Source organism: Haliaeetus leucocephalus, unplaced genomic scaffold (genome assembly GCF_000737465.1).
Source record: "Haliaeetus leucocephalus isolate CR32 unplaced genomic scaffold, Haliaeetus_leucocephalus-4.0 Scaffold577, whole genome shotgun sequence".
Taxonomy (NCBI): Eukaryota; Metazoa; Chordata; class Aves; order Accipitriformes; family Accipitridae; genus Haliaeetus; species Haliaeetus leucocephalus.
In genome coordinates this window covers 4,553,448-4,569,001 of record NW_010973013.1, presented here as the reverse complement: position 1 = coordinate 4,569,001, position 15,554 = coordinate 4,553,448, and the positions used below count along the sequence as shown (strand labels likewise).

Genomic DNA, 15,554 nt, shown 5'->3' with positions numbered 1-15,554 from the left:
GTGAGAGTATTGGGTGGAATAAACTGAATTACATTTAATAAAATTGAGTGTAGCCACACAGTGAGCCAGCTTAGAACAGCGAGTAAAACTAGACATCTGTATTTACAATGTTCTGACATATCCCCCTAAGCTCGACCTGTCTTCATAGAAAAGAAGTGGACAGCTTGTAGTGGCTTTGCAAATGGAAGACCATCGTGCATGCACAATTTGCCTGCTAAATGCTGTTGTTAAGATACAAGTTTTAAATGGAAAATGTCCGGATATGGTGCTATTTTAGTTCAGAGGAAATATGCTGGTGACGAAGTTAAGCACCTGAGTGCTAAGTGGTTTTAGATTAGAACACTTGTTTAAAACAGATTATAGATTTTGTAAGTGCACACTGGATATAATGTGCAGAGATTTCCACTTTTATAAGTTACACATTGAGCATTATGCAAATAAGCCATTGCTTACTTAGATGGTAGACTGATATCTTTTTGTCCTGACATGACAAGTAAAGTATGCTTCCATTTGTTATCCCCATCTGTCACAAGCTGATAAACCTCAGATCTGTAAAAGTCTTATCTGAATGTATTTGTTAATGTCTTGCTTCGCTGGGCACGATGATGTATCATATAGTGCATATCATTTTTGTTGGGTAAATGAGGAGCTGCATTTTTTTTGTCAGTCATAAGATGACTGGGATTACTTGATTTCTTCTCCACATAGGCCCAGTTTGGGAAAGCGTTTGGTTCAACTCATCCCTCTTCTGCACATCACAGAAACATGTTCTTCAAGCATATGCTTAAGAACTGTCTTGAATAGATAGGCACTTCTGAATCAGAGCTATGGTATTTTAAGTCACTGCATATGCAATTATGTTATATTCTGTCTTGATTGCACTATATAAAAAGCACTAATATTTCGCTTGCTGCAAATTTTCAGAGCTAAAGACCCCTTCATGTTGAAATATAGTCTTGTTTGTTTCTATGAATCCATTTGCTATATGAGAACATCTTGATTTTTGTAGAGCATATGATTTACATGCGGATTTGCACTGGGGCAAGTGAGCTAATTATATTTATTTCTGTTTTGCAGCGGGAACAACGTATATCTTTAGCAAAGGTGGTGGACAGATCACTTACACATGGCCTCCTAATGATCGGCCAAGCACTCGTGCGGACAGACTGGCAATAGGGTTTAGTACTGTTCAAAAAGAAGCTGTGTTGGTACGAGTGGACAGTTCTACTGGGCTCGGAGATTATTTAGAGCTGCATATCGTAAGTATTATTAACAAATGCATATTTCTTCTTGTCTTGTTTGTTCTTCCATTTGTGTAATTTAATTTATTTATTTTAATGTAAATAAAGCAGTTTGTTAATGAATCTTTTAGGGTCAGTAGTGAACTAAATGATAATGGCTTATTACATACAATACTGCACAGGGTCTCGAGACATTCTCAATTTGCCTTTTGTTTTATACAGTGCTACTTTGTATGGCTTTTCAATTAAAAATCATACCATGATACCTGTACAGATACAGCAGTTTTCTGCAATCCAGTTATATAAAACAGGATTTAGCAATGTTAGTGGAAGGTACGCTAATCCTGGGGGCTTTAATCTGGTACCTGCTGGGGGAATTAGTGTATCACAATTGACTGTGCTTATTGTTACTACTAGAATTTATCCTCTGATTTCACCATTCCTTTGTGATGATAAATCTTAAGCAGAAAGCAAGATTGTCAAGCTAGGAGGTCTAAAAAAGTAATTTCAGCTGCCTTAAAGCAAATAACTAGTAATCAAAATTGAAAGCATCTGGATGTTTATGGCAACATAAATAAATGATCAGTTGAGATAAACATAACTAGGGCAGTATAAAATTTTGTTGTTTAGATTAGTCCCAACTTTTTTAATGTATTAGTTTGATTTTGATTTAAGAATCTCTCTACTTTCAGGAACAGAAGAGTTCCTTTTGAATGAAATTGCTTATTGATCTATAACCAATTACACTTTTACCCTCAGAAAACATTCAGCAGTGATCATTTTCAAAATTAGAGAGAATTATGGTATTCAATCTTCCCAGGCTCCTTATTTCTGTAAAGGCACTCTTGCAGTGTGGACAAATGTGATTTTTTTTTTTTTTAATTTACTGGCTTGAGTAAATAAACAAAGAAAGAAGGCCTTACATAAAATTCAGAGGTTGTCTATACCCTTCTTTTACATTGAAACACACGGACAAAACGGCTGGCTGGTATTGTATAATCTTAATTTAAAAATGTGAACAAAGCAACTTCTCCCAGGTGCCAGAAAAACTGAAAGCCTACATTTTTCAAGGCAAGTATTGTGTTGCTGAAGAGAATTTTAAAATTTGCTTTCCAAAGCCTCATCTAACATCAGGTTCCTAGTCATCATTTGCCCTTTTCTTTGCAATCTGAGACCAGATTCACCCGCTGTGGTCAACAGTGTTACTTTCTTCTTACAGTGTTTTCTTTTTCATTAGCATATTAAGGAATGTTTTCCTTGTAGTTTTACTATACTTGAAGTCTGTCAAAATCATAATATTCGTGCAATCTTCTGTCTAGCCTTGATTTTTCCATTTTAAAACAAACACTGGGTTCATTAATTATGAGTTGGAGATCAAAAATTATTGCCTGATCATAAGTGTTTGGGGGTTTTTTTTTGCAAATAACTTTCTTATACCGATGCTGTAGCAACAGATGGTAAAAATAAAAGAGTAATTGAGTGTTTTCTATGGTCAGAAACACTACCAGCTTAATAAGGATGGGGAAAATCATAAATTATACTTTACTGGTCTTTTGAAATTTCTGTGAAGTGGCAAAAGGCCTTCTGTCATCACGCTCTGTGAGGTGATCCTGGCCTCCTCCTATTGTCTTTGCGAGAGACTTTGGGAACCTCCCTGATGCCTGCTCTGCTTCAGAGCAAAATCTGTGGTAACTGTCCAGAAATTTCACCGGAACAAGGTCCGACCTTCTGAGATCTGCTTCAGTGTAGTCTCTCTCTAGAGTGGAGATACGAAGGGATTGACCTGAAATCCTAAGACATCTGGCAAGGATTTTTTTTAAGGGTTGTCAATGTTAGATAAAGCTTGGAAAACTGCTGGGATATAATTTCCCAGAATCTATTTCAAATAAGGATAGTATTTAAAAGGAAGTTGAAAAGGCAGTATTTTCAAAAGCATTCATGGTACCAAAGAACATATATCTTATTAAAGTCAGTGGAACTGTAGGCACTTCTGAGAATTTTACCTGAGATCTATTTTAGCTCAGCAAGATATTGTGAAACATCACGGTTATAAAAATGAAGAAGAACATAGAAACAGAGAGGCCTATGTACATGTTATATTTGAAAAACAGTTTATTGGATTGAAGTTTTTCAATATTGGCAGCTACTGTGTTAAACTGGCTGTAATAAGAGTTGTGTCATTCAAAACTTCCTTCTTGCACCAATGTTAAGGTGCCACTAAGAATGTCTTATCTACCAGATAACCAGAAACATGCAAAAGCTGTGAATAGTGGAAGGAGGAAAAACTGGAAGGAGGGAAGAGTCTAATTCTGCATGTTCTTTTGCATGCACCCACCCACCTGTTTTTATAATGAATATGCATGAGCAATAAATGCCTGTGTACATTGAGATGCACTGTGCACGGATAACTTATCTGTGTTATAACAACTATAACATTATAACAAGGATATGGTTGTGATTTAATTATGCTAGCATTCAGTTTTACAGTACGATAGAAACTGGTTCTTTTGTTACTGAGCTTTCATTTTACCGAGGAGGTCACTAATCACTCAGATCCTTCCCAGTGACAAAATTTGCGACAGATGTGTAAGGATGGGTTTTAAGTGTATTTTCAGCAGAACGGTGGCAAAGAATGTTTGGAACTATTGCTTTGAGTTAAAAAAAATTTAGATCATGGTCCTCACTAGCATGTTGGGGAGGGTTGTTTGGGACATTTCAGAACAGAGCTATGAGGTAGCTTGCTCTTAACCTTCTTCATTCTAGAAATGGAAGAGGAAATTACAAGTTTGATTATGGTACTTCAATGTGTGCTTGCCCTCTTTATTGTTCTGTTTACTTAAAGACGATGTAAGCCTAATAATGAACTCAAGCTCACAACAATTCTGATTTTGAAAATTGCTACTTGATCATCTGAATCACAGCTTTAGTGTTAGGTTAGGAACACATTTATTTAAAGTAATCATTTAACCTCCCCAAATAACCATTGTTAATATGAGAAACATTTTAAAGAATGTGTAATCTGCATTGCTACCAGATGCTTAACAGTTCCAGTGCAAATATTTTAAATTCCAAGATAGATTATTATAAAACTCCACCTGTACTCTAGCAGCCTAGATATAAAGGACTGGTTGTGTGTATGATATATATGCATCCACGTGCTTCAAGAAAGGGATGTTAATATGACTTAGTCACCCAGAGACGCAGCAATTAGTTTTCACGGCAATCGCTTGACTTCTGTTACGGAATTGGTCTCCTGTGCAGTCGCTGCTGGGTGATCTAGTTCAAGAGGAAATAGATATCATGCCTAAAAGTCTACTGCCACTTCCTTCTCCTGTTGACAGATTAAAGAAGGTCAGTTAGCTCTGAGAATTACTCTAATCATCCTTTTTTTCCCCTTTCCTTGGCATGGCTTGCATCCATCTCCATGCCAAACAGAAAAAGGCGGCAGCTTGTTCACACGGTGTTTGGTTAATCACCATGTGCGCTTCTGTGCTTGGCTTTTTCATTGACTTCTAAAGCCCTTAGGTAATTCTGTCAGTGATTCCTGTTCCTACCTCTGTTCTTCTCCCAAGTCATTGGACAGAAAAGTGTGTATGTATACACACACACAACACACACACATATATATATGATATGTGTGTGTCATCATCTTCCACAGGCACTGTGCTGTTGCTGCCTCAAGTTTCCAGCTTTTCTATGGTGAGGAACAAAGTGAAGTTAGAGAAAGATATTGCCTCAAAGGGCTAAGAAATCCTGTTACAGTGCTCTTTCTGGCAATGCCGTTAGCATAGGGAACTGGCATTCTCTTTTGTGGCACAAGTAGTATTTGCTCTACTAATGAAGACAAGAAGGATAGATTTCCATCAATAGACTTCAATGATTTTTAAATATTGTTTTAAATATAAATTATGCCATGTTTTCATCTTTCATTGTTAAAATGACTTTTGTGTAAAAAAAAAAAATATATCAAAGGGGCTTGATTTTCAGCTTAAAGTTAATGGAGAATTATGCAAAAGTCCCCTCTCAACTTTTTTACTACTCATTTTTTGGAACTTTTGGCAAACTTAAAAGGACTATTATTTCCTGCTCCCCTCCCTCTGTCTCTCAGTTATACATATGCAGTATTCTTCTGCACCAGGCTTTTAATAGTTGACTCTGTTAGATTCTATTGTACATATACATAATATATGGATACTTTTAATTTATGCAAGTATAATGGACTTCCCTCAAGTGAACAGAAATAGTAAAACTCAAGTGAGGATCAGACTTCTCTGTTTACGCATACCAGAGAAAAACCAGCAGAGTCTTAAGATAAATGAATTTGTTACTTTCTTTTGAATACTTTACATGTCTTGGGCTTAATGCCTAATGGAAAGCCAATTGAAAGATTCTTATTGATTTAGTTGTATCTGGATCAATGCCTAGAGAGTTGGATGTACTTTCAGCGAGACTGATGGTAAAAATACCTTTGATTTTAGTGGTTTGTACTGGACCTAATTAATTTTCCCAGGAAGAGTTTAATAATCTTTAAAAAAATATTCCCAGAATAATGTTTCTTCTAATAATCATCTTTCAGATGTGGAATTCCTTATTATTATATGCGTGTCTGTGTAATGCAAAGATCTGGGAAGGCCAGTGGCGGCTTGTATATGCATGAAACAGTAATAAATTTAAAATCAAATTATTCATGTCCAGGAAGGGCTAAAAAAAAAAGCAGAACTAGGTTTCAGAAATTTGATATTTTAGAAGTGCTGAGCATGCACATCAGTGGATAAAGTCAATGGAAGCTGAATATAGTCAGCACCTCTGAAAATCAGGCCATGATCATATCAGCTAAGTGGGCATCAGGGATCACTCTGGAGCCCTGGAAAGGCTTTGGATCATTATGTTTGTCAGAGTTGTGATATTCAATATTCTGCTACCTTGAGGCACAAGAAAATTTCTTAAGGCTGATGTTATCTAATCCAGAATTCTGCTAATATTTGATTTTTCCTTATTATGCTTATATACATGATATTTATTTGTGATTTTTATTTTTCTCATTAATATATGCGTATTGAAAATGCTGTAGGAAGCTTAGCTGTCATGGGCAGTAATTGTTCTTCTCTTTGGGGAACAAAAACCTCAGCAACCAGATTATGTGTTAATCTTTAAACTAAAGAAAAATTACTATGAAAGAAAGATTTCCAGACTTGCTCATGAGTTTGAATAATGAAAAGCAGTGCAATCAAAGAAGAATCATTCATGGGACTAGACAGGCAGGTGAGAATGTAATTCAATGTACACAAACATTAAGTTAATTACAATGGTAGCAATGAATTAATCTAGGGAATTTGTTCTAAATGCAGCAATCATTTACCTCACTGATCAGGTTAAAGATCTAAGTTTGTAGGAAAGAAAAGAAAGGAATCACTGAAATGGTCAAGCCATGCCTTGAAAACATGCAATTAAGTTATTCTTTTGTATTAGCAGAGACATAGATTATAAAAACTCTGAAAAGGGATTTTATGATATAAGCTGTTTGTTAATGCCTCATCTTGAATACTCTGCATGATCTGTTATCACTCACTGAGCAGCAGCGGTCTGTTCTTGCCATGAACAGGCCAGATTGCTGAGAGAAGGTTATGGAAATGCGCTGATTCTGATAACGGGGCAGACTGATACCTTACTGCATGAAAAATATGAATGGAATTTGGACGGCTGATATAATTAAACAGTTTGGCTATGACTGCCATCATGGAGCGGTGCAAGGAGAAATCCTGAAGGTCCATTATACCAGTGTGGACGGTCTGAGCTCCCAGCTGTGATTTCCTGCTTCCTCAGCCTGGAAATGAGCTTGAGGGAAGTAACTCCTTTCATCATCTTCCTCTGTCTTGGGATAAATAGAAGTTCTCACTTCTTCCTCTACCCAGCTAATAACTCCTTTATGCATCCTGCTCCTTTCGTGCTTTTGGGAGGAAAAAAGCTTGCTTCCCCAAAAACATGCTGTATGACGGGGTCACCACCTGCCAACCCCTTGGCGAGAGAAAACTGCACAACCGGTAGGACCTAAGTTCTCAGGTAAAATACCGTACGTCAGATGCAAAACACTCCAGCCCTCAACACCGATGAATCTCCTGAGGCGCTTTCTTCTAGCAAAGTTGTACAGCCTGGCTGAGGGTGACTGGATATTTAAGACACTTCTGGTGGCCCCCCGTATATTAGAATCATCTCATAGCAATATGGAAAGAATTGCATGTGGCCATGGTGTTGTGTGAAATGATCTTGCAGACCGGGTCGTAGACTCTAAGATCCCTTCTGATCTCACGTGTCTCAAGATTACGCTGTAAATTGAATCCACTTGTTGGCTGAACTGCTTAAGATCCCAAACTTTGTCACTGAATTTGATGGCAAGTCTTTGACTTTACTGTTGCGAACTGTACACAAATGGGACTTCTGATGCAGCACGAGGAGAGAACATAGGCATGGAACTTAATTTTCCTGGAGCCTTGTTGAACTTAAAAAAAAAAATACTAAAAAGATTAGAAGGGGGTTGGGCTGAGTCCTGTTATACTAATGACAAGAACTGTGCATTTTTAAGAACAGAAGTGGACCAATTTGAAGAGGCAAGAAAAAGAGCAAGCGTATTTAATTAACGTAAACTTGAAGAGGCTCATGACCTCTTCATAAAGCAGCTCTTCATTTTTACAGTGTTATTTTTAAAGCTGTGAAGTACTGTATGGATTACATCCAGTCTTATTTTCAAGGATTCTTTCTTTCTCTTCCCTTTCCCTTGCTCCCTAAGTTGCTTTTCTGCTGTGTCCTCAAACACCAATTCATGTGCTGTGCATATTCTGCAGTCCCAGTGAATCCCAGTGAAAGTGGGTAGCAGTCTCCAGGGGTCTCAGTGATTACATACCCTTTCTTTCCCACAGAATGAGGCATACCGTATAGCTAAAGGAACAGAGGAGTCACTTCAGGTGGTGACTGTATGGTGTGCTCACATGGAAGACCTTCTCGATGAGGACCATTGATTAGGTCTGTTTGATTAAAGGGCAAAACCAGCAAGAACAAAGCAAAGAAGTATGTGGCCAAAATTAAGAGACATATCCTTTTGTGACTAGATTTTTTACATATAAATACCAAATTTCTGGCTTCAGAAAGGAGGACAGAAGAATTAGTTTATAATGTACAGATAAATAAATAGCCCATCTTTCCTCCGTAGCAGCACCTTTCCTAGTTAACATTATATTCTCCCATTGATGTTTTAGATCCATCCCAATCTAATCAGGTCCTTTTAATCCAAAATTCCCTGCACTGGTTACTAGCCAACATCCTCACGTACGAAGGTTACAGATATTTTAATAACTTGGCACTAACTGTTCTAGAACATTGCCATGTATAAAAAGAGCTGATGAAAAATTTAGCAGACATTTTAGCAACCTTATTAAGATTTAAAGAATACTTGACTGTTTGCAATAGCAGAACAGTTGAGATGTTCACTGAAACCTGGCTGATCACCCAAAGGAAGAAGGACTGAATCGTAGGAAATTATTGTAATTATGTGGAGAATGAGAGCTCTGGATGATTGAGGGTCGCTTCCAAGAGCTAGCCGCTTTTGTCCACCTATCCTACATGGGTATTTCTCTTCTTATTATATCTATTGTCTATTTTATTAAGCATATATAGTCTTTTATATCTAGTAATATAATCGAGTAAGCCCTGATAATATTTCTACTTCTTCTACTAATTTCTAATTCTTCTATTTTTATTTACTGCCTAGTTCTTGTCTAATTTTAGAGAAGCACAGAAAGATTTGCACTCCCTCCTCCTTCCCAGGCACACCTGTCTCAAAAGCAAGTGGAAGGCATGTGTACCCAGTGTGTTAGAAGCCATGACGGTGCAGGGTGTAGGCAGGTTGTAGGCACTTTGGGCTGAAAATGTGTGGTTTGGAGAAAAAAAAAAAAAAAAAAAAAAAAGGACAGATGTGAGCAATGGCATCACTTTCAGAGTATCCTAGACTATGCTTTTAGCTCCTGATGGCAGCTTGAATAAGAGAGAGTGACTCTCAGATGGCTGTGACCCATTGAAAGAGGGCCAGGTTTGCCCAGGACAGATCAAGGTTTGTTTCTTATGAATATAAGCCAGAACCCAGGATGCGGGCCATTAACTCCCTGTCTTTTAAATTTATGAGCTCTAAGTGAGGCTATAGGATATAGTGTGCACTGCAGCACGAAGTGCCAGTGTAGCAGTTTTTCAGTGAACATGCAGTATGAACAATATCATTTTTAATACCAGTCAGAGGGATTAGCCTGTTGATGCAGAACAAGACTAGGGGAAAAGTGCTGCCGGTGGCCTGAACAGATTCTGACCCTAACTCCAAATAATTCTCATCCCACCACTGCCACTAGTAATTTGTCTGAAGAAACTGCAGGAATAGGAGTAAGTATGAGGAGGATCTACATCAGGCCAGAAAACTCCTGCTGGAAGGTGAAAGGTGCACAGGCAATTGTACAGAGCCTGCTGCTTTGCTTCAGGCATTTATTTAAGTAAACATTGCTATTATAGTTAATCACTTCGTAGTGATAAGGAAGGCTCATCTTAATACTATTCTGTTTTTGTGAGATACTACCTTATTTGTAAGTCACAATTAGTTAATTAGACCACTTATTAATTCAGGTTTTGCTCTATGATGCCTCAGTGTCATCACCAAACTGGAAACTTGTTTTAATAGTTAATGCTAGTTTGCTTTTTTTCTTCTAGACTGTTTTATCACCTTGAGCCTTTCTCACTTTTCACTTACGTACACCACTGTGTCGGTGAGGAGTAACTGGAGTAAAATCACTGAATTGAATCTGGTGTACTGGAGGGTAGAACTGAACACACTGGGCCTTTCATCCCATTTAGTTACTTAACTTTTACAGTCTTTGGCACTAACTCATTGCACCAGGGTCGTGCAGGAAATAGAGCTAGAGCAGGGAATTTACCTGGATTTACCTGGAAACCCAGGTTACCAGTTATATCTTCAATAACCTCCCTATGCTGTCTAATCACTATCTCTCTTACCTGAGCATGACACGCTTGACATCAGTGCATCTCCACTGCTGGTGTATCACTGAGCAGCCTTTTCCTTTCTCTCTCAGTAACAACCATCCGTGTATAATATTTGCCTTTCCTATCAATCTTACAGTGATTTTTCCCATTTGACAGTGGGCTGCTGCCGCTGTTAAGTCTCTTTTTGTTTTTTTGCTTAGATCATGCCGGTCACAAGAATTTCTGCAACAATAGCAGACAGGATAAGGATTTAATGAACTGATATTGCCAATGTTCTGGTGGTTTATGCTTAATGTAATAATCCCACTAACAACTGGTGAGTTTCCCTGTTAAGTGTTTGGAGAGGCTTAAACACCTCTCTGTTCGTGAAAGCCCATTTACACTGAAGCATTCTGATGCTCCAGAGGGTGGATTAGCTGAAGGAACTGACTCATGCATTTCTTGGCTTTCGATAATTACCTGGCTTACATTGAATAAGGGATGCTGAGGAACAAAGGAAAGATACAGTCCTTCAGTTTTGCCAGTTCTCTGTGAAATTATCCTGAAGCCTTCAGCGCAGCAGCATGAAACTACTAACGTGGCTTTACCTTCTTGTGCTAGAATTTGTAGGTGATAATCTAAGTTCAGTCAAGGACGAAATGTAAGTCCAGATATTCCCTCAGGGAGGTGTAAATCATGCTTGCTGCTGCAGCATTATACATTCTCTGTGGTCTAGGAAAAGCCGCTCGTACAGGACTGGGAAGTCTTCCCTCTGCATATTCCACTTCTGGGTCAGGTACTCCTCTCCATCCCGGGCCTCTGGATCGAGGGATGGGGTTGAAGCATTACATCCTCAACGGATCTCATCAGGCTCTATTTTGGGGCTGGAATCTCTTATTATTTTCTGTTCAGCCCTCACCCTTGGTGGACTTGTGACTTACTGCCTACACGCTGAATGCTACAGACTGCGTTCTTCTTGTTCACTGTAAAACCCCATTAATGTCCTCAAGCCTAATTGTTCCCCATACGGGATTTTTTTTTCCTGACCCAGTGAATTCCAGGGAACAACAGAGCGTTCCTGGAGCAAAAGTACTCAGCCTTTCCCTTGCATGGCAGATGGAGTTTTTAAGACTCGCTGCAGATTATGTAGCAGTGCCTTCTCATTTAGGGACAAGCACAAAGAGCATTATCATACGTGAAGCTACTTTACAGTAACTTCTACCAATTAAAATAAAAAGTGAAAAGATTATGCTATAGAGCCTTAATAACCACTCAGCATATTTGATAATGCCACTGCTGTCGGTATCATATTCACCACTACGTTTAATAGCTGAACAGATGCAGCTCACTAGAGCACCGCATGGCATGCAGCAGCAGGGAGTCCCATTTGACAAGTTGGTTTTGTTTTATTTCCTTCCCAGAGAGCCTTCCCTGATATCCCAAGTTCCTGTAATGTTTTGATTTGCTGTTCAGCAAACAGAAAAAGGCAAGGGGATTCTGTACTGCTTGTTTTCAAAGCAAGAGGGTTTTTTGACTTTGAAGTGTTAGGAGATTTCTAATGAAGCTAATATAAGGCATGTTTTCATGTAAAATTGTCAGCCCTTCATCTGAAAAGGGTTGGGTTTTTAGCAGGTAGCATATATGTGCAGGCACAGGTTGCTTGTAGGATAGCAACTACGCTGGTTTTAGGAGGTGGCTTCAAGTTTGGGGGTTTTTATTTTTTCTTAATTGCAATATTTTGTGCACACGTCTGCAAGTCGCTTCACACAGTGAGCAATAACTCTTGGCTGTAATAGTGCCATGGGATGCCGTGGTTGTTTGGTGCTTCTAGATTTGCTCTCCATGGAACAATTCATAGGAGCATTTTGTGAGACTTTCCAATCTTCTAATTGCTTGTCTGAAAAAATACCTGGGTATATGCTCCGAGGTTAAAATAAGATGGCTATGCACTTAATACATTCTAAAAAATCATGGGATAATACAGAGTAGATAATGAAACCTTGGCTGTATGATTTGGGTATTTGTTTCCAGGAAAGATATAATAAAGATGGGAGCAAGACTAAAAGTGCTGCAGCAATTACGTTATCCACCTCATATTAACTGGTCCATAAATAAATGCAGAAGCTCCCTTGGTTATATTTCCTATTCCTTATTAATGTGGTTATATAGTTAAAGATAGGTGCTGCCAAGGGCTGAGTTAATGGGCAGCATCTTCCCCAGAGCTAAAAACTTGTCACAGTTTTGTGCACAGCTGATATGCTCCTTTGGAAGATATTTAAGATTTCTGGGTTTCTATTCCTAGTCTAATTTTTAGTATTTTCCTGGCTATTTAAACCGACGTTCTTATGGCATTGCTTTTCTTTTCTTCTTTCTTGCTTTTCACTGCATATTCAAACTCAAAAAACCCCACCGGCGTGTCTTCTTGTCACAGCTGTAGTGTGGTACATCTCCTTGTCACAGCTGTAGCGTGGTACATGATGACACCAAGCTGTGCTAGTGCGGGAGGAGGGGAGACAGGGGTTGTGAGCACTGTGGAGAACTGATTAAAATTCAGAATGAGCTTGATAAAGTGGAGAAGCGGGCTGAAATCAGGAAGATGCATTTCTACAAAGGAAAGCGACGAGTTCTGTACCTAAGATGGAAAAATCAAATGCACAGCTATAAAATGAGGAATAATTGTCGCCAAGAAGCAGTTCTACAGAAAAGATTGGGAAGTTGCAGCTGATTGCAATTTGCTGCAGAGACAGACAGGCATCCACCTGGGATGTATTGACAACATGTGGGGTGGCAGAGGAGGCGAAGAAGTTAATTGTTCACTCAGTAGTGCTGGGACCTTAGCTGAAGAAGTATGTCCAGATTTGAGCGCTTGGCTTTGGAAAGGAGGTGAGCAAATTAAGCAGCTAGTAACAGAATCTGCACTATAGTTTAGTTAACACATAGCTCCTAGGAAGAAAATGAAAGAGTGGGCTCTGTTTTGTTTATAAAAGAGGAGGCAAGGAGTGACTGGACGTGAAAACCATCTTTGAATACATACAGGTTGTTATAAACAGGACCGTGGCTAATTTGTTTCGCCTGTCTGTCCGGATAAGGTAAGAAATAGTTGGTTTAATTTGCAGCAATGCTATCAGGTATTGGAAAAACATTTCCAGCGATGTTTGCTGGTTAGCAGTGGAGCAGGTTACGCAGGCAGGCCCTGTCAGTTTATGCTTTCAAGATCAGACTACATTCCTATCGGTAACAGGAATGCCATAGAGAATTCTGTATGTTTTTGTTACGGTTTGCCTAGATGTACTTGCTGTTGCCAGTGAGTGATGGGAGGAGTGAGGTCTTCTGAAGCTCTACGCTCCCATTTATGCTGCAGTTTTTAACAGGAAGGCTTAGGTCCAGGAATGATTTAAGATGAATGCTTAGATGTAAGCACAGGGAGGTTCTCTGTTTTCATTTCTAAAGATGCAGAAAAGCACTTTCTTTTAACATCCGTTGGTCTTAGCGTCGTCAGCAAACTCTTAAGGCTGGGCAGCAGCACAAGGTAGAACCTGCTCTCCCTTTGCCATACCCACATCCCCTCTCGTTTAACAGTAGCCAGCTGCTATATGCAGGAAAGAAATTTAAATCCGTACGTCTGAGAACTGCTCTCCGGCCAAGCAAAGGCCTGTTGGTGTGTTCTTCAGCGACTGTTGGCATGCGCCTCCTCTTCAGCTTGTGGGAAAGGTGGTGGTGATGTAACCAGCTTTGCCTCCTCGCCCACCTCTCAAATGTTAGCAAGTGTTTGCTTTGGTTGCTGTGTGGGAGTAGTGAGGTAATTTGAACCGTCCTGCTGTAAATCCAAAATAACCTGAACAGGCTAAATAGTTTACTGAGCAAAACTCGTTTGATTAGACTGCAAGAATAATGTGCAGTCGGGGTGGATTTATTTTTCAGGTTTTTGGGTTATTTGGCCAGTTCGCTGGCTGCAGATATAGCTGCACAGCTGTGTGAAGTGTTTTTTTAAGTTTTCTTGTCACAATAGTGCATGAAGATGATCTAAAAGATAACAATCACTCACAAATCACAGCAGATAAGCTTTCCCGTTTAATTTCTTAAATAGACTCTCTGATTTCTTAACATTAGTGACTATTTGCGATGAGGCTTTCTAATGATTTTAACAGAATGTTGATTAAAAAAATCTCCTTTAGCTATTAACAGTTGTCACAACTTCAGGCTCATACCATAAAAGCTCAGCAGACTTTAAGCGTGTAAGAGTTTTTATCTTTTTGGTGGTGTTCTCTGGGACTAAGTCTTGAAACTCCGTACATGCCTTTGTCAGCAGACTAGTCTGGGGTTTCTTCTGGAGCAAAGGCAGGGTATCACCCTGAGCACCAGCCCTGCTGCATCTGCAGGAATTTGGTCTGGACTAAAACCGGCTTGGGTTTTGGGTTATCGCTTCGCAGCGGGAGCTGATGGTGTCTGCTTAGATATGAATGGGTAGCGTTGCTCTTTTTCTGCTGTCAGCCGTATGTGGTAGAGAACGAGCACGCGTTTGCGTCTGTGCCAAGGAAGGTAGACCTCCCCTGCTTGTGTCACCCCATCCGTTAATGCCACTTTCTAACCCCTTCTCCCCAAGTTGTGTCACGCGGCTTCGCCGGCTGTTTTGCACTCCTGCAGTTGCAGAGGTGGGTCGTGGATTTGCTTCGTTGCTCCAAAATATAGAAGTCATCCAGGCTGATAATGTATGTCCTTTCATCACGTTGGAAGAAAAACGATGAATAAAATCGTTGCTGTGACTGTGTCAGGACTGTCACTTTATCTGTCTTGTAATGGAGATGTTGTTCAGCATTTCTAATGAAGATATTAATCTTCACTATCCCCTGACACAAGTGTAATATCAGGAATACTAGTGCATGACAAATTTATTACTTTTGACCCTCAGAGGCACCAGTCACAAACACTTTTGGTTTGCTGGCAAATCTAATTGGTTCCCTATAGTCCTTCCTTTTCTCACTGAAAATATTTGAGAGATTCATGCTGCGTTTTTCCTATAATGTACAGTAACATTAAAAACCGAGACAGGGAAACGGTCTTGCATGAATCATGTTCTCCCACACACGTACTACTCATAAAGTGATTATCAGAAACATTCCTTGCTTTGTTAGTATTTTTTTGAAATTGTACACGGATTGATTTCTGCATCTGAATTTTTCACATGTAAGCTTATGTTTTAGGAAGCTTACTGACTTGGAGTATTTTTTTAATTGTTTTTTAAGTGTTAGCTTGCAAGATAGTTCCTAATCACAAGCAAATGACTTGTGGTGAGTTGGAGGG

The 15,554-nt window shown here is 39.2% G+C and overlaps 1 protein-coding gene across 2 annotated transcripts in view; it reads left to right on the top strand.

The window, feature by feature from the left end:
• The window catches only part of NRXN1 (neurexin 1), a 468,961-nt gene that overhangs the window by 247,400 nt on the left and 206,007 nt on the right, over positions 1–15,554 (top strand). For both annotated transcript variants that reach the window (XM_010577779.1, XM_010577780.1), the window contains one exon: positions 1,078–1,259. In XM_010577779.1, the coding sequence (XP_010576081.1) occupies positions 1,078–1,259 (182 nt within the window). The remainder of the gene's footprint in view (positions 1–1,077; positions 1,260–15,554) is intronic.